Source organism: Coenobita brevimanus, chromosome 47 (genome assembly GCF_032717465.1).
Source record: "Coenobita brevimanus isolate Jiangsu-jjx chromosome 47, ASM3271746v2, whole genome shotgun sequence".
In the NCBI taxonomy this organism is placed as follows: domain Eukaryota; kingdom Metazoa; phylum Arthropoda; class Malacostraca; order Decapoda; family Coenobitidae; genus Coenobita; species Coenobita brevimanus.
In genome coordinates this window covers 20,883,825-20,902,479 of record NC_137000.1, presented here as the reverse complement: position 1 = coordinate 20,902,479, position 18,655 = coordinate 20,883,825, and the positions used below count along the sequence as shown (strand labels likewise).

General features: G+C 41.5%; 1 protein-coding gene across 1 annotated transcript in view; it reads right to left on the bottom strand.

Moving 5' to 3' along the window:
• Nucleotides 1–4,772: 4,772 nt before the first annotated feature.
• LOC145399112 (solute carrier family 23 member 1-like) overlaps nt 4,773–18,655 on the bottom strand; it is a 753,597-nt gene continuing 739,714 nt past the window's right edge. The window contains exon 13 of the mRNA XM_080271856.1: nt 4,773–4,898. Coding sequence (XP_080127982.1) covers nt 4,838–4,898 — 61 coding nt within the window. The 3' untranslated portion in view covers nt 4,773–4,837. The remainder of the gene's footprint in view (nt 4,899–18,655) is intronic.

Genomic DNA, 18,655 nt, shown 5'->3' with positions numbered 1-18,655 from the left:
CTGGTAGGATAGGTGATGTGGAACATGAGTAACCTTTTCTTTAACATGTAACCAATTTTGCTCTGAATCCTTCACAGTGCTCTCTACTGAACCCTTACTTTGTTTCCTAACCTTTATTCTGCGGACAGAATGACCCTTAACAGTGTAAACTTTGTTATACTGCTCACCCCCAAACAGGTCTTGAGTTCTTCCATCCCAAATGAATCTTGCTTTACCAATCAGGTCCGATCCCATCAAGATATCTGAGGACAAGTACTCACCCGGAACCACAACCATCTTGTGTTGTACTGTGCAGTATTTTGACTTCATTACCTTCACCATAACTTCCCCTTGGACCTTCAGTGTTTGATTTGACACTGTAACACTTTGCAAGTGGGCTTAACCTGGTCCTTCACATCTAATGTCTTCACTAGACTGGCTTTCATGAGTGTTGCCATAGAGCTCATGTTTAAAAATGCTGTTACTTGCATCTTGTTAAGTGTTTTCATCACAGTTGGAGATACAAGTCTTCTCTTTATGTGAGCAACGTTCCTATCCTTGCCTTCAACCTGGGCTTTAGAAGAAACAGCACCTTTTTCTTTAGCTACCTCCATTTTACCTTTAGGTTTTCCTTTCCTTAACCCGAAAGCAGTTTTACCACTCATTAGTCAAGCCTTCAGGGTGTTTGGGTCATTACTTGGAGGGTTAGCCTTATTCTGCCTTCCAGGACACCCTACATGTTCCTGTCTTTGCCCCTGGGCCAAGCAGTCGAAACAGGTTCTATGTGGCTGTTTCCTTGGGCACTGAGAATAGTGCTTGCTACCATCCTGACACCATCAGCACGGCCGGAGCTTGACTTCTGCCCTTTTTGAGCTAATTACCACTTTGTTAACCTGTCCTCTTATAAAGCTTCTGCCATTCTCGAGTTCTGTCAAAAACTCCTCAGTCATGCCCTTACCTTACAGATTTTGAGCCTAGCTCTAATTCCTATGGGACATTATCCAGAATTATCCCCTTCCACATTTTCTCCTCATTTGGGGGTTCTGCCATTGGGAATGCCCCACAGATGGCTACTTCACCTTGAACTTACAAACTCCCAGGGGTCGTCCTCCAGAGAATAGGGCAAGTTACTCAATTCCTGAAAAGCCTCAACAGCATGTCGAGGTGTACTGGACATTGCTACCAAAACCCTTTCCAGATCCTCAAATGTTCCACCATTAGGACATTTCTGTAGCTCCCCCTCAGCAAACATGTTTAGCTCCTCGTCCATTGTTAAAAGCAATATTCTTACACAACTCATCATCGTCTCCTCCCAACTGTTTCACCTGTCGTATATGATCTGTGCCTGAATGCCATGCAACTTACTGAGACAATTCCTTGATGTCGCTACAGTTGCGTGTAGACTTGCTAAGACTTACATTGGAGTTAGGTCCAGCTGCAACAGACTGTTGTACCTGAGGGTTATTTACCAATACTGCTGTCTTCCCTGGGGTTGAGGTAACAGGTGGCTTGAATGCTACATTAGTCACTTGGGCTGCACTTTAGGTAGTAGCTGCCTGTGACATTAAATCTATTCTGTTGGCCATAGCCATAACTAAATTTTCTAGCTTCTTCGTGTTCTCACGTGCCTCAGGCTGATCCTTAAGACGCTGTACATGCATAATTGACACATTTTGAGTAAGCTCTTGGATAACACTGTGCAGGGCATCTATTTCTGCTCCGAGTCAACCTGGCTTGTTGGGCACTCTTCCTGAATTTGGCCTGTGCCAGCCTCACCTTGACCTTCCTCACTACGATCATTTCCCACCCAGCCATGTTAGTGGTACTCATGATTATTTCTCTTATAATCAAATTACCTTTCACAATGAATGAAACTGTACTATCCCAACCGCTATGCCACCAGTGTAACGGCCCTCCCTTCTTCCTCTTCTAAGTGCCTGTCTTGATTCCCCTCTCGTCAATCTCCCGTATCTCAGACTTCAGGGAATCCTCGACCAAGGTTAGCCCTTATTATTAAAATTCCTCTTACTAATTTAAAAGGGGTAATTGTGCAGTGCATGATCATTGTGAGGAGGTAATTATAAAGGAAACTCAAATTAGAGACCTACTTATTAACACTAGAAGAGTACAGTATAAAAATGAGAAAAATATACTGAGTACTAAATACAGCATCCACTTATCCTTAATATATCACCATGAGTCATTCATTTAGCCTTAGCATAGCACCATGAGTCACTCACTTATCCCTCCTTGCTTGGACCCGGTTCTCTAGGCTGTCCATGGCCTAGACACCATCCCTGACGACTCCGGGGGTCCAGAACTCGGTAAATCTCCAACACTCGAACCCGTTCCTATAAATTCAATATTATACTTAGGAACGTTTAATCCTTAATATTACTTATTGTCTACCCAAAATTGGCTTTACTTTGGATAATAAGGAACATGAATTTTCTTATCTTACTCCTCCGCGTAACTAGGTATTTCACAGTTAAGTACATTTCTATGTCATGATACATTCACTGATATTGGTATAAGTACTGTAACTTATGTAAACAGGTTCCTGTCTTTGTTCACTTATAAAACTGAGGGCCTCATCTACGTCACAAAGAAACCTGAGTGAAAACAACAAAGCTTTGTCTAGTTTTGGGATACTGGCATTATATTTTGACAGTGTATACCATACACCACTGTCTCAGTTTATCTTACTTTAATTTTGGCCATTGAGAATTAATCTTACCTCGAATACTCCAAGAAACAGTCTCGGCCCAAGCAGCCAGTCTGTACCGCTCCCCAGACAAAGAGAGCCGCTCATGGCCACCCCAGACCCAAAACAACCAAAGCCATGGTTCTTTCACACTCCATTATTATTAGGTTTAAATATTAGGAAAATTGCAAATTCCTTAGTAAATAACTCTTGGCAATTTGTCAGATCACATTTTATCACAAATGGTAGGAAAATCTTCTTAGTCACCAAGATAAAAAGGGTGAACAATCCCATTCTCCTTCTTGTTAAGTGGGACAACTAAAATATTCTCCCTTTTTCACATACAGTAGTAGATTACAATGAGCATTTTGAACTTATTTCCTAGTGACATCAATTAGGAACCAGCAATTAAGGAAAACAGTTACATCATGTTTTCTCAGAGGTATTTCGGTCATAATATCAGTGAATAAAACCCTTTGGGTCACTACAGTGAGAGATGAAGGCAGTGAATGTACAGTGAGGTTGGATGATAAGGAAATGGAAAATCTGCGTACGTTTAAGTACTTGGCTAGTGTGATGAGTAAGGATGGAAGTTTGGAGGATGAAGTGCTTGAAAGGGTACAAAGAAGAAAGGTTGCTGGTTCCTTGAAGGCAGTGATAAGGAACAGGGAAGTGAGCATGGAAGTGAAAAAGTTACTACATGACAGAATTGTGAAACCACGTATGGAAGTGAAGCTTGGACGTTGTTGGAGGAACACAAGTCAAGAGTGAGAACAATGGAAATGAGTTATATGAGAGAAGCCTGTGGAATCACATGGAGAGACAGACTGACAAATGAGGAAGTGAAGGAGCACTGTGGTGTGAATGTGGATGTGATAGGAAGCGTTAAGAGAAACACACTGAGGTGGTTTGGTCATGTGGAGAGGATGGAGAGTGACAGACTGATGAGGAGAGTGTATGTGAGTGAGATGGAGGGGATGAGAGGGAGGGGAAGGCCAAGGATGAGATGGAGGGATGGAGTTCAGAGGTATATGAGAGAGGGATGTGTGAATTGGGAGCAGGGCAGTGAAATGGCGAGGGACAGGGTGACGTGGAGGCGATTTGTTTGTGGCCACCCCGTATAAGGGATTAAGGCATCTGGCAGTAGACAGATGACTGATTGAGTGAGTGAATTTACTTTGAGATTCTTGGAACGTAAATTTATACTGTTGTAATCAATAAAATTACAATTCTTCTTTTTTAGCTCAAATATAACAGCCTTGTTTGATTTCACCACATTGTGCAAACTTTGCTTCTCCCAATTTGCACAAATTTCTTATATTAATCACGACTGGTAGTTAAGCCAATCCTTTCATATTAATTCTTAAATCTGTTGTGCCAGGCATGAGTTAGCACCAGCAAGGATCTGTCTTGATTATTAGTATTATCGATTGTCAGGGGTAAGGACACTTTCCCAGAGGCCAACAGTACTAATAATGCAGCATTTGTGAGTAATTAGTCTCCGTTGTGTACTGTTAAGAAAGTTTATGAAATTCTCGTCTTTAGAGAATAGGCGATGTAAGCCTGCATAAAGTAAACTTTATTCATAAGTCGATAGCCCTCGTGTCAGTGGCGATGTATTGGCAATATATTTGTAAGTCATTTATTCCCAATGGGTGATTTGCCTCATTACCTAAAACCCCCACGTGACACACACTATCCACACTAAGTATTAATTGAGAGTTGGATAAGAGCTTATTAAATCTCTCATGACAGGGACAACTATTATTCTTTCACAGCTAACGTCATAAGATGTAAATAAGCTGATGGGGAGCCATAGGAGCCTGAGAGCGTTAATATTTAAGTATTGCCTGAAGTGCAAACAGGAAAATGGATATTAATATGAAATGTGAAAACAATTATGCTTTATTGGAACAGTTAAATGTACAAAACTAAAACTGGAACAATTAATGTGTTAAACCACAGTATGTATACACTCTGATCCTGACATCCATTAAAAGTTCAAGTGAAAAAGGCTCTGCTTTACTGTGACATTTCTTTCTCTTAGAAGATGCATAACTATAACTTTGGGCAAATTATTTCAGTAATTCAGCCACTGCACACTTCTGAATATATGCTCTCCCCTGGTCAAGCATCGTCTCATCTCTCCTCTCTTCATTTCTTGGTGAAGCCCCGAAAGGTAGGAGAGAAGGGTACGTACCGCAGCCATGTAGCTCTGAAATCCAATTACAATATCATGTTTTAAAGGGCTTGACCAAAGACATCTGAAGATAAAGCTTTGCTAATTAGTACAGTACATTGATATATATATATATATATATATATATATATATATATATATATATATATATATATATATATATATATATATATATATAAAGCAGCTTTAATACAAAGTAATCAGTCACAGGAAGATTACATGGGTTCTGTCCATATTATTCAATGGATGAAGACCATTTAGCTATACTTGTGTGAAAGCAGTGTTGCAATACAAATTGAATGGTTTCTTTGACGCAGAGAAACCGATTATCCCATCCTTCTAATCTAGTTACAGGTACTCCTCAACTTACAGACTTATTTTGTACTTAAGTAAATACATTATGGTTATACGTAAGTCCAACCTGATTCTTGCAGATACAAATACATCTCACAAAGGTGCCCTCCACCCCTCCTAACCGTCATCCATTTTACGAAAGTACCAGAGTTGCTACCTCCACCAGGAATACTTTCAGCTCTTCAACTATCCTTTCTTTCCTAGTTCTTCCATCTGCACTTGTGCCATGCCTCTATACCTTTTCTACATAGCCATGATACTCTAATACGTGGGAGAAATGGCTGTCTCCCAACAGCAACAACAACAGTCTCCACCAGACACAAGCATACCCACCAACAGCTTACAGCTACGAGGATCGGACAAGAATCATACAGATAATCATAAATATAACAACGTAATTATACAAAAAAGGAACCAAAATGCAACACTAGCTACCCATATGAGGGCTGCCCTGCACGTACACCCACGAGCAAAAGTTGGGCGCAGCGCTTGTCCACAAGAGTAAAGGAGAAGGGAGGAGACGGAGAGGGGGAGGGGGAGGAAGGCGACGAAACGAGAGAAGAGGAAGGCAACAAGACAGGGGAGGAAGAAAGCCTGTGGCGATGGTAGATGACATAATGGTGTTTTATAATAATAATAATAATAATAATAATAATAATAATAATAAGAAAACTAATAATAATAATAATGATAATATTATTATTATTTATTTATTATTATTATTACGATCATTATCATCATTATTATTATTATTATTATTATTATTATTATTATTATTAATTTATGAAATATGTATAAGAAAGAAGGACGTAATCCAGCTTTAGCCTTTAGAATTCTAGACAGTTTTTCTTGTGAACCGGAAACACTAGTGATGTCCAAAGGCTACAGGTTTGATGGAGTCTAGCAACCCATAAACAACGGTTTGCATTTGATCCAGACGATCAAAGACGCCACAAGACAATTCCCATCGTCTAAAGGTTAAGGAAGTAAGAAATTAATTTATTCGTGTCAGGTAATGTGAAGGTAGACTCGAGGTAGAAGGACGTAAAATAAGAGGCAAGGAGGCGAAGAGAGAGAGAGAGAGAGAGAGAGAGAGAGAGAGAGAGAGAGAGAGAGAGAGAGAGAGAGAGAGAGAGAGAGAGACAGACAGACAGACAGACAGACAGACAGACAGACAGACACAGACACAGACAGACAGACGGACGGGGGGAGGGGGTGGACAAGAAGTTAACAAGTGAAACATGTAAAAGGCAATGCCTAGTTTGGTGGTATTTGGGAATCTTATAATTACATACAACAGAAATGAAAGGGTAAACGGTGGTTGAGTAATTTTATAGTATTCTTGCCACTCCGACTGAAGGGGATTGGTTGATCACTTCGTAGCATGGCAACGCCATTGGTCGCATAAAGATGGTATATACGGTATGTGTGTAACATATTTAATGTAAAAATGCAACACTGACCCTGCCTTTTCGTCATCAAAATAATATTGATTATTGTGTTTAATACCTTGTAAAGTTATTATCATAACAGTGAATCTGATCAGCTTCTTTCATTTCTGTAGTATGTAATTATATGATTCGCAAATACCTACCGCCAAACTAGGCACTGCCCCTTACAACTTGACAACTCCTTGTTCTCTGTCTGTCTGTCTGTCTGTCTCTCTGCTTCTTATTTTACGCCCTTCTACCTCGCAGTCTACTTTCACATTGCCTGGCGCGATTAATTTCTTATTTCCTTAACCTATAGGCATTGGGGATCTTCTTGTGGTGTCTTTCATCGTCTGGATCAAATTCAAACCGTTGTTTAAGAGTTGTTAGACTTTATCAAACCTTTAGCTTTTGAACATTGTTACGGAACAGAGAGAGATAATGAACACTTCAAGTGAGAATACTAAAAATCACTACTGTCCCGCAAAGTTCCAAGTTCAAAACAAAAGACTTGGGTAAAAGTACAAGTTAAAGTTTAATGCTAAAACTAACAACTAAACATTCAGGACTCAATAAGGATAATGTAATGGCAAAAACAGGTTAAATATATGGTTAACTGCAATAGCCTCTATTAACACGAATTTAGCAAGTACAAATTTATCTAAGTCAGCCCTGATAAAATGAGAAAACCGGATAATGCTCATTTAAAGTAAGATATAATATTATCACAGATACGAAACTCTACTCAAACTGGCTGACATTAAAAACTTTACATGAATCACAAAAACCTTGCCAGGCCTGCGAATCAACGCACACTTATACTCAAATTATACAGCAGCTAGATGGCAGGAGACTTCCTGAGCACTTACAATAATAATACACTATACAGGGGAGGACAGAGATGTGAACAAAATGAGGAGTAGATCTAAGTGGCAACTAATGCAGAGACTGAGCTCATTATATAGGGGGCCGGCAGAGCTTGATTCAACTTGCAAGAAGGACGCGGAAATGAAGGCACAGGGGAGGAAGAGTTGACAGTCCTGCTCTGAATAACAGAAAGAACGACTTACTCTACTATAAGGGGGAGAAGGGGAGAGTGAGGTAGAACACGCAAGCCTGGTCACTACGGAAGCCACGTGGCGAATCGTGATCAAACATGCAGCATATTGTACATTAGAATTTTACAAAGGATGATGAAATTATAGGCTATGTAACACCTCCCCACAAAGAAAAAGAAATTTACAAAGGAAATTTCTTGTTACTATAAAACAATCTGTCTAAAGTCTAGATAAGCAATCTGCAATGACATTTTCTTTCCCCTTGACATGTTGTATGTCTAATGAATACTCCTGAAGAAGTAGACTCCATCTTGTCAATCTCTGATTTTTATCTTTAAACTTACTGAGGAATATCAGTGGGTTATGATCGGTATAAATGACTATGGGGTCAAAACCAGAACACAAATAAAATGAAAAATGCTGTAAACCCAAAATCAAGGCCAAAAGCTCTTTCTCAATAGATGAGTAGTTCTTTTGAGGTGGAGTGAACTTCTTACTGTAATAAGATACAGGGTGTTCAATACCCTGATCATCCTCTTGCAGCAAAACAGCCCCAGCTCATGTATCACTTGCGTCAACAGCCATCTTAAAAGGCTTTGCAAAATTTGGAGTAGCGAGCACTGGCTAACTTAATAGGATAGCTTTAAGTTTACTGAATGAGGATTCACAGTTATCGGTCCAGACAAATTTAACTCCCTTTTTCAGTAGGTCTATAAGTGGTGATACAAGAATTGAAAAGTTAAGAACAAATCTCCTGTAATAACCTACCATTCCCAAAAATCTTTGTAGCTCTTTCCTACTTTTAGGTCTGGGAAGATCACTTACAACATGAACCTTAGCTCCTGGTGGTGCAACGTGTCCATCACCAATTACGTACCCAAGGTACTGAACTTTAGCTTGACCAAACTCACACTTTGACAATTTAGCTACAAGATTAGCCTGAACCAAACGCTCAAGAAATTTACTGACATGGCATAGGTGATCTTTCCAGTTGTCACTGATGATTAATACATCATCAATATAAACAACACACCCTGCCAAACCCTCTGTTACAACATTCATGAGCTTCTCAAAAGTGGCTGGTGCATTCTTCATACCATATGGCATTACAGAACATGCAAAAGTCTTTCCTAGTGTTACAAAACATGAGATCTCCCTAGCACGTTCAGTCATAGGTACTTGCCAGTATCCCTTTAACAAATCAAACTTACTTATGTACCTAGCCTTTCCGATCTTGTCTATGCAATCTTCCACGCGAGGGAGAGGGTAAGTGTCTGTTTTGGTTATCTGATTAACACATTTGTAGTCGATGCAAAGCCGCTGTGACCCACCTGGCTTAGGGACTAGAGTGACAGGAGAACTCCACTCGCTCTGACAGGGCTCAATCATCTTGTGGTCCAATAGGTAGCCAAGCTCCTTCTGGATGAGAGGAACTTTCACTGGGTTCACACGGTAAGGAGGCAGTTTAATTGGCCTTGCGTCTCCAACATCGACATCATGCATCAACACAGTGGTTCTTCCTGGAGTGGCACGGAACACTTGCGGGTACTCCTGCAGTAATGCCGAAAACTCCTGCTTTTCCTTGGGAGCTAGATGAGAAAGCTTAGTCTGGAGATCATTCATGATATCAGGATTCTTCCCCAAACTATCACTCAGGTTCATACTGCATGGGAGAACTTCACTTGCAGACTCGGGTGGAACAGCTACAGTGCAGACTGGGTTATTTCTGTCCCACTTGTGATATAACTTTAGCATGTTGATGTGACAAAGTTGCTTGTTCTTTCTACGATCTGGTGTGGCGATGACATAGTTGACATCACTGAGTTTCTTCTCCACGAAATAAGGACCACTAAACTTGGCTTGAAGAGGTTGCCCATGCACCGGTAGCAGAATCAAAACCTGATCTCCTGGCTGAAAGTGGCATAACCTGGACTTCTTATCATACCAAGTCTTCATCTTCTCCTGAGCAGCTCCTAAATTCTCTCTCGCCAGCTGTAAAGCAGTGGACAGCCATTCTTAGAACCTCATCACATACTCCAGTAGGTTGACGTCATCTTCCTCCGACAGCCAGCATTCCTTGAGTAGCTTAAGGGGTCCTCTTACTTCATGGCCAAACAGTAGTTCAAAGGGTGAGAAGCCCAGTGATTCATTTGGAGATTCTCTTGCGGCAAATATAACGAATGGAAGACCTTTATCCCAGTCTTTCTGATGTTCCAAACAGTATTTCCTGAGCATCGAAGTGAGTGTTTGATGATATCTCTCCAACGCTCCTTGGGTCTGGGGATGGTAAGCTGAAGACGTGATCTGGGTGATGCCCAACTCTTTCAGAGACTGCTTGAAAACATTTAACAGGAAATTAATTCCCCGGTCTGACTGTACCTCCTTGCGCAGACCAAACTTGGTGAAGAACCCCAGCATTTCCTTAACCACGTTCTTTGCTGAGATATTTCTAAGTGGAATGGCTTCAGGATAACGAGTAGCCATATCAATCAGGGTCAACACATAAGAAAATCCTGAAGAAATCTTAGGAAGAGGGCCCACAATATCCACCAACACACGGGTGAAAGGCGCCTCAAAAGGAGGAATGGGAACTAGAGGTGCAACCTTTTCGGTCTGATTACACTTCCCCACAACTTGACAGGTGTGACAAGACTTATAATACCAGGAAACATCTCTGAAGATACCTGGCCAGTAGAAGTGTTTCAGAATGCGTGCCGCAGTCTTCCTCACTCCAAGGTGTCCTGCCAAACTGGAATCATGAGCCACTCTAATGATATCCTGCCTACAAACACGAGGGATGACAACTTAATGTACAACCTCCCATTCACAGTCGGCTGATGCTGCTGGGGGTCTCCACTTTCTCATAAGTACTCCTGACTTTATATAATAACAAGTAGAAGCACCGGCTGACTCTTCCTCACTGCAAGCAGAGTTAGCTAGACCTTTCAACTCAGGGCCAGCAACCTGAAACTCAACCAACTCTTGACGAGACAAATTATGAACACTACGGAGTACTGCCTCATCTGGTGAGTGGTCTAAATTAGCAAGAACAGTGTCAGCTAAGATAAGATCATCATCATTATCCTCTAAGTCACCAGTAACCTTAGACTTAGCCCTAGTGACAGCACATGCAGAGAACACATCAAGGACATCACAATCCTGGGTTGCAGTCACTGGTTCACTAGACAACTGAGGAGCTGGACATACTTGACTTCCACCAATATCATTTCCAAGTAAGAAAGTTACACCTGACATTGGGAGTGTCTCAACCAACCCAACCATAACGGAACCATTAACAAAACAAGACTCTAAATTCACTCTGCACAGAGGGACAGAGAAGTAGTTATTCCCTACACCTTGTAAGATTACAGTTTCATCAGAGGAATTAGCATTAAAGCCTAGAACACTGGTCAGCATATGGGATTGAGAAGTACCTGTATCACGATATATTTTAACTGATTTCCTGTCATTACTGTCCAGAGGGCTGACAAAACCATCAGACAGGAAATTAGCACATGAACGCTTGAGAGTGTCACCCACGTTACTGCTCAAAAGAGGAGCTTCATCACAAGAATTTAATTTACCCCTCAAAGCAGGTTCAGTTAACTCGGTTAAAGAATTCTGGGAACTCTCAAGGGTGGACACTAGACCAATTGACTGAATATGTAAAGACTCCTTTTTGTTCACATCACGCTGACTCCTGAAACATTTCTCCGTAGTATGACCAAACTTACTACAATAAGTACATTTACTTTTCTGAAATCTAGAGGTGAACCTGATATTTACTTCCTGAGAAACATCATCTTTATTCTCTTTCCTGTTACCTGTACTCTGAGTAGAGGCAACGTACTTACTCTCAGCTTTCCTTTTTTCTTTAGAATATCGCTTGTGAGTAAGAACATATTCATCAGCTAAAACTGCAGCATCAGACAAATTATCTATTCTTTTCTCATCAAGATATAGGCTTACATCTTTATTAATACACCTTTTGAAGTCCTCCAGCAAAATCAATTGCTTAAATTTATCAAAATCAGAATTTGCATTCTTAGAATTTAATCACTGCTCTAACAGATCTTCTTTGATTTTTGCATACTCAACATGGGATTGCTTATCTTGCTTATAAGCTGTCCTAAATTTTACTCTATAGGTTTCAGGAACAAGCTCATAGGCCTTAAGAATCAAGCTCTTAACTACATCATAATTATCAGATTGATCCTGAGGCAAAGATGCATAAGTTACTTGAGCTTTACCGGTGAGAACACTCTGTAGGAGTACTGGCCAATACTTTTTGGGCCAATTAAAACCTGTAGCTACCCTCTCAAACAACTGAAAATACTTTGTTAAATCAGATTCATTAAAAGGAGGGACAAGTTTAACATTTTTTGCCATATCATAATCATCAGAGCTAGATGATCCAGTTCCACTTTGTTTCATGCGATACTAATGGTCTGCCTGAATCCTAGCAATTTCAATTTGTGCCTGTGCCTCCTGAATACGAGCCTGAGACTCAGCCTCCTTAGCACGAGCCTCCTGCAGGGCTAGCTGTAACTTAGCTATTTCAATCTGTGTTTGCTTATCTGGAGGAGTTACATTAAACAAGCTTTTATTAATCATGTCAACAATTTGATCTTTAGAATGATGAGAGCGAACAGCAATTCCCAATTGTTAAGCAACAAGCTTAAGTTCATTCTTTGTTCTGTTTTCTACATCACACACTGTTTGTACATTTGACAAAAAATCTTTGGCCTCATCAAGAGTAGTAATAGTAAACATCATGAATAAATCACAGTCACAAAATATCAAGGAATATCCTTATGATAATATCCTGAATATCCTGGCGAGGTCGCCAAATTTATGTTACGGAACAGAGAGAGATAATGAACACTTCAAGTGAGAATACTAAAATCACTACTGTCCCGCAGAGTTCCAGGTTCAAAACAAAAGAGTTAGGTAAAATTACAAGTTAAAGTTTAATGCTCAAACTAACAACTAAACATTCAGGACTCATAAGGATAATGTAATGGCAAAATAGGTTACATATATGGTTAACTGCAATAGCCTCTTAACACAAATTTAGCAAGAACAAATTTATCTAAGTCTTTCCTGATAAATGAGAAAACCAAATAATGCTCAGTTAAAGTAAGATATAATATTATTACAGATACAAAATATTACTAATATTGGCTGACATTAAAAACTCTACATGAATCACAAAAACCTTACCAGGCCTACAAATTAACACGTTAGGCCATACAGTACAAGAAAAATGGTAACAACACTTATACTCAAATTATACGGCAGCTAGATGGCTGGAGACTTCCTGAGTACTCAGAATAATAATACACTATACAGGGGAGGACAGAGATGTGAACAAAATGAGGAGTAGATCTAAGTGGCAATTACTGCAGAGACTGAGCAGAACTTGATTCAACTTGCAAGAAGGACGCGCAAATGAAGCCATAGGGGACAACGAGTTGCCAATCCTGCTCTGAACAACAGAAAGAATGACTTACTCTACTATAAGGGGGAAAAGGGGGGAGTGAGGTAGAACACGCAAGCCTGGTCACTATGGAAGCCACGAGGCGAATTGTAATCAAACATGCACCATACTGTACATCAGAATTATACGAAGGATGATGAAATCATAGGCTATGTAACAATACTTATTGACAGAGTTAGAGAAACAACAGAGAAATTAGTTGGAGAAGAACAGGGAGGCTTTAGGAAGGGAAGAGGTTGTGTAGATCAGATATTCATTCTTAGATCTTTAGTGGAAAAGTTTCTAGAGAATGGAAAAAAGTTGTATGCAGCTTTCATGGATTTGGAGAAAGAATATGACATAGTGGATAGACAAGGATTTTGGAAAGTGTTAAGAATATATGGAGTAGATGGGAAGTTGTTGAATGCTGTGAAGAGAATGTACGATGGTGCGAAGGCTGCAGTGTGTGTGGATGGTGAACTAAGTGAATTTTTCTCTTTGAAAGTTGGGTTGAAACAGGGATGTGTCATGTCTCCATGGTTGTTCAATCTGTACATGGATGGGGTAATAAAAGAGGTACAAGGTAGGGTAGTGGATGTTGGAGTGGCCCTGGTGAGAGAGGATAGTGTTTGGAAACTTCCTGTACTGTTGTTTGCAGATGATACTGTGTTGTTGAGTGAAGACGAAGGGGAGCTGCAAGGCTTGGTGGTTGAGTTTGGGAGAGTGTGTAAGAAACGGAATCTAAAGGTGAATGTAGGGAAGAGTAAAGTGATGGTCTTTGAGAGAGGTGAAGTCAGTGAATGTACAGCGAGGTTGGATGGTGAGGAATTGGAAAATGTAAGTTTAAGTATTTGGGTAGTGTGATGAGTAAGGATGGAGGTTTGGAGGGTGAAGTGCTTGAAAGGGTACAGCAGAGAAGAAAGGTTGCTGGTTCTTTGAAAGCAGTGATAAGAAACAGGGAAGTGAGCATGGAAGTGAAAATGTTACTACATGACAGTATTGTGATACCAACTCTAACGTACAGAAGTGAAGTTTGGACGTTGTTGGAAGGACACAAGTCAAGAGTGAGAGCAGTGGAAATGAGTTATTTAAGAGGAGCCTGTGGAGTCACATGGAGAGACAGGCTGACGAATGAGGATATAAAGGAGCGTTGTGGTGTGGATGTGGATGTGATAGGAAGCGTTATGAGGAACACACTTAGGTGGTTTTGCCATGTGGAGAGGATGGAGGGTGAAAGACTGACGAAGAGAGTGTATGTGAGTGAGGTGGAGGGGGGAAGAGGGAGGAGGAGGCCGAGGATGAGATGGAGGGATGGGGTGGAGAGGTATATGAGAGAGGGGGGTGTGAGTTGGAAGCAGGACATGGAAATGGCGGGGGACAGGGCGACTTGGAGGCGATTTGTTTGTGGCCACCCCAAACAGGATTGAGGCGTCTGGCAATAGATAGAATAGATAGATAGATACGATTAGTTTTACTAATGTACTGCGAGCAATTGAGAACAGGACGGGCTGGATTTAGTAAACAATCGAGAGAATTGCGATGCACCTGTCGGGTTAGTGCTGTGGATAAATGAATGAAGGTAGGGAGGGTGGGGAGTGGAGAAAGTGGAGCACCATGAGAGTGAGTGAGGGGTAGGAGGGAGAGGGAGAGGTGGGGGGACATCAGGAGTAGGAAGGGGACAGGGGAGGGGAATTTAGACATGGTTATAATGAGGAATGTCAGAATATTAAGCGCGTACGTCATTCCATAACATTCTTCCGTCAACTCTTGCATTTTTTTATACTAATTAAGTACTATACAGAATATTGTACACTAGGCAGTCTATAGTACCACTTCTTAAAAACACTTTTTTAAAATGTATAAAAGTCTATGTGGCAACTAGTCAAAACACACTGTTGACAGACAAAAGGACTCACATCACACGAGTAGACTGCAGCAAATTTATGCTGACGACTGTACATACATTTACCTTCACGTTACAGAAATGTTCTGCCGATGGCTGGGGGCTACAAACCTCCAGACCCATCCCCCTGCAGTGTACCCCCCACATTTGCAGACAAAATGAGGCCCCTGCCTGTGACCACTCAGCAGGTTGATAATAATATCTATGACGATCCTGTGGATGTAACTATCATTTTCTCCAGGAATTTTTCTCATATACGTTGCTCAGCCAATTATGGCAAGCATTTTCAAAACCATAAATGTATGACTGAGCCACAGAAGACATAGACTCCCTGTACAACCAAGAGTTTACAATAGATGAATTTCTCATTATCCTGAAATCCTGGAAAGAGACCAGTTCTGCTCCAGATACCATCATGTATGGTATGATCCATTATCCTGAAGTCCTGTTAACCCTTTAACCGTGGGTGTCATCCCAGAATGACATTGCAAAAACTGGACGAAACTGCGGGTGTCATTCTCGAATGTTTGTGAATATTTTGAATACCGCGCGTTTTTTCCATGTGCCAATTGTTTCAAGGGAGAGTAGCTATTAAGTTCTTTCACTCCAGCCGACCCCCACCTCCCTCCTCCCCCCCCCGGGCCCCCACCTCCCACCTCCTGGGCCCCCCACCCCACCCCTGACCAAACACGCATCAGTATCTGTCCAGCTGTGTGAGTGACAACACTGCTGATGTGGCAGTGAAGTGTGGGCAATTACAGTGCCTTTTACCTGCCTCAGTGAACACAGAGTGGGTGTTTATCGTATGTGCAGTGTTCATATATGTTTATAGTATTATTATCAGAATAAGGTTGGCATTTGGTAATGGTGTGTGAGCGAAAAATAGTGAGTACAACACCACTGATGTGGTAGTGAAGTGAGAGCAATTACAGTGCCTTTTTCCTGCCTCAGTGAACACAGAGTGGGTATTTATCGTATGTGCAGTGTTCATATATGTTTATAGTATTATTATCAGAATGAGGTTGGCATTTGGTAATAGTGTGTGAGCGAAAAATAGTGATTACAACACCGCTGATGTGGCAGTGAAGTGCGGGCAATTACAGTGCCTTTTACCTGCCTCAGTGAACACAGAGTGGGTGTTCATCGTATGTGCAGTGTTCATATATGTTTATAGTATTATTATCAGAATGAGGTTGGCATTTGGTAATGGTGTGTGAGCGAAGGTAATGGTGTGTGAGCGAAAAATAGTGATTTTAGATCGCTCACTTCTAATGGCACTGCCCATCCAGTGATAGACAATGAAATCATGAAACCACATCACTGCAAAGCCGAAGGTTAGTACTTTCTAATGGTACCTTATTTTTCGCTCTAGATTTATTCTGTGCAGAGTTATAAAGTTTGTTTACATTTTGGCTGGAACCCCCGCGGGAGAGGCCAGTCGGGGCAAAACAATGCCCGCGGTTAAAGGGTTAAGAGACCAATTCTGCTCCAGATACCATCATGTACAGTAAGATCCAGCATCTTAATCAGGACTACCTGACAGAGCTGTTAGTGCTGTATAATAAGCCTTGGGCATCCCAAACGTTCCCAAACTCATGACACTTTGCACGTGTCGTACCGATTCCCCAAATGACTCGTCGTCTTCGTTTCGTCCTGTTGCACTGACTTCTTCGCTATGTAAGGCCATGCAATTAATGGTTAACCTCTCCATGGCCATCAGCGCCGAATGAAGTTTAGCCGGTAAATGGCCACAGGGATCATTTGAGTGCGGCCTATAAAAAATGGTGAAAAATTTTGGGAAGTGAAAGAACGTTCTGAAACTCCCATACACACGTCAGTACACAGCACACTTCCGTGATGAGTGGACGTCCGAGTTCCACCTCTCTCCCTGCCCCTACCCCCACCCAGCGCTGCCCTCTACAGCCCCATAGCCTGCTCACCAGCCCTGAGATCTGGGCGGAGCAGTTTACCCGTGGGGGGAGGGGAGAGCGACGAGGACCGAATTGGGTCTGACTTGGAGGTAGAGAGTATGGAGGGGAGTAGTGATGAGTGGTGATGAGTGGTGTCACTCTCTGACTACCGAGGAGTACGACAGCGACATCTCCTCGGAGAGTGAGAAGTTGTACAGCTCCACCACCACTGAAGAGGAGACGGACGGTGGTGAAGTGGCTCTTCATTGAGGGAGAGGAGGGGGAGGGAGGGAAGGCTGAAGTGCAGGTGCACTCACCCCGCACTGCCTCGCCACCACATCACGCCACCGCACGCACCACCTCACCAACCCGCAACATGCACCTCTCGCACCACCTCACCATTTCCTACCACGTCACGGGTAGTGCAGTGTGTATATAGTGTATAATACTTAGTGTAGTAACGAAGTAAGATATAGAAGTGCAAGATAGTGGTAGTGTGTAAAGTAGATTATGTTGTGTATGTGACTTTTGTACATAGACTGTGTTTCCCAGACAATGACTTATCTCTATTGACTTTTGACCTGCTAGGGGAGGGCAGAGATGGGTAAACGTTCGCCTGTACTACTCCTGTCATCGCATCATGCACTTGAGGTGAGTAACTATTCTGTTCTGTATTTATTTCTCAGATGCTAGCCCCCATGTATTTCCTTCAATGCTTGTTACAAACTCTTTGCCCTACATAGAGGGGGTAATCATTGCAGGCTCTGTTTGTAATGTAAGTGAACAGGCATAGGGTATGGAAAATGCTATCTTACAAGGCAACCGTGTGATATGCCGATTATTATCTTATTTTGATCGTGTGAAGGTTGCCCCAACAAACAGCTCACCCCTTCCACCCTACCCTGCCAGCCTTGCCAGCATCAATGTATGTTCCTGTATTGTTATCCACGTATTTTTTTTCCAGTTTATGAATTTAAACTACTCGCAATCAAGGCAGAATTACGTTGAAAGGAATATAATTGTTATGCTGAGTGTTTTTAGGTCGTCTTCTCGTCCTAAGAACACCAGCGACTGAGCGGGGTCCTCTTTCCGGACCGGAAGTAAAGCACCCACAAAGGAACAGAACATAAAAACCAGGCAGTATACCTTAACACATCTATTGCCTTAATTTCTACACCGTTACAATATAACACAGAGTGATATTGGATATACAGGAGACAGAGACACAGAGTTGCCTTAATTTCTACACCATTACAATATAACACAGAGTGATATTGGATATACAGGAGACAGAGACACAGAGTTGCCTTAATTTCTACACCATTACAATATAACACAGAGTGATATTGGATATACAGGAGACAGAGACACAGAGTTAGCCTTTGACACCACGATGCACAGTTACACTTGAAACACAGTATTATACATGTACACTTGTGTTATTAGTTATATATAGCGATACCCGTGTTTCATCTTTAGGCAGAATATATATTTAATTAGATGCAATGAGAATGAGCAAGATTAAGAGTCCGTGGGGTGAATACTACTATAATTAGACAAGGTGCAGATCGCGACACTTGATGTAGTCACTTAGTCGCGGCAGCACTTATACACAGACTTTTTTATTCGCCCGTGCAC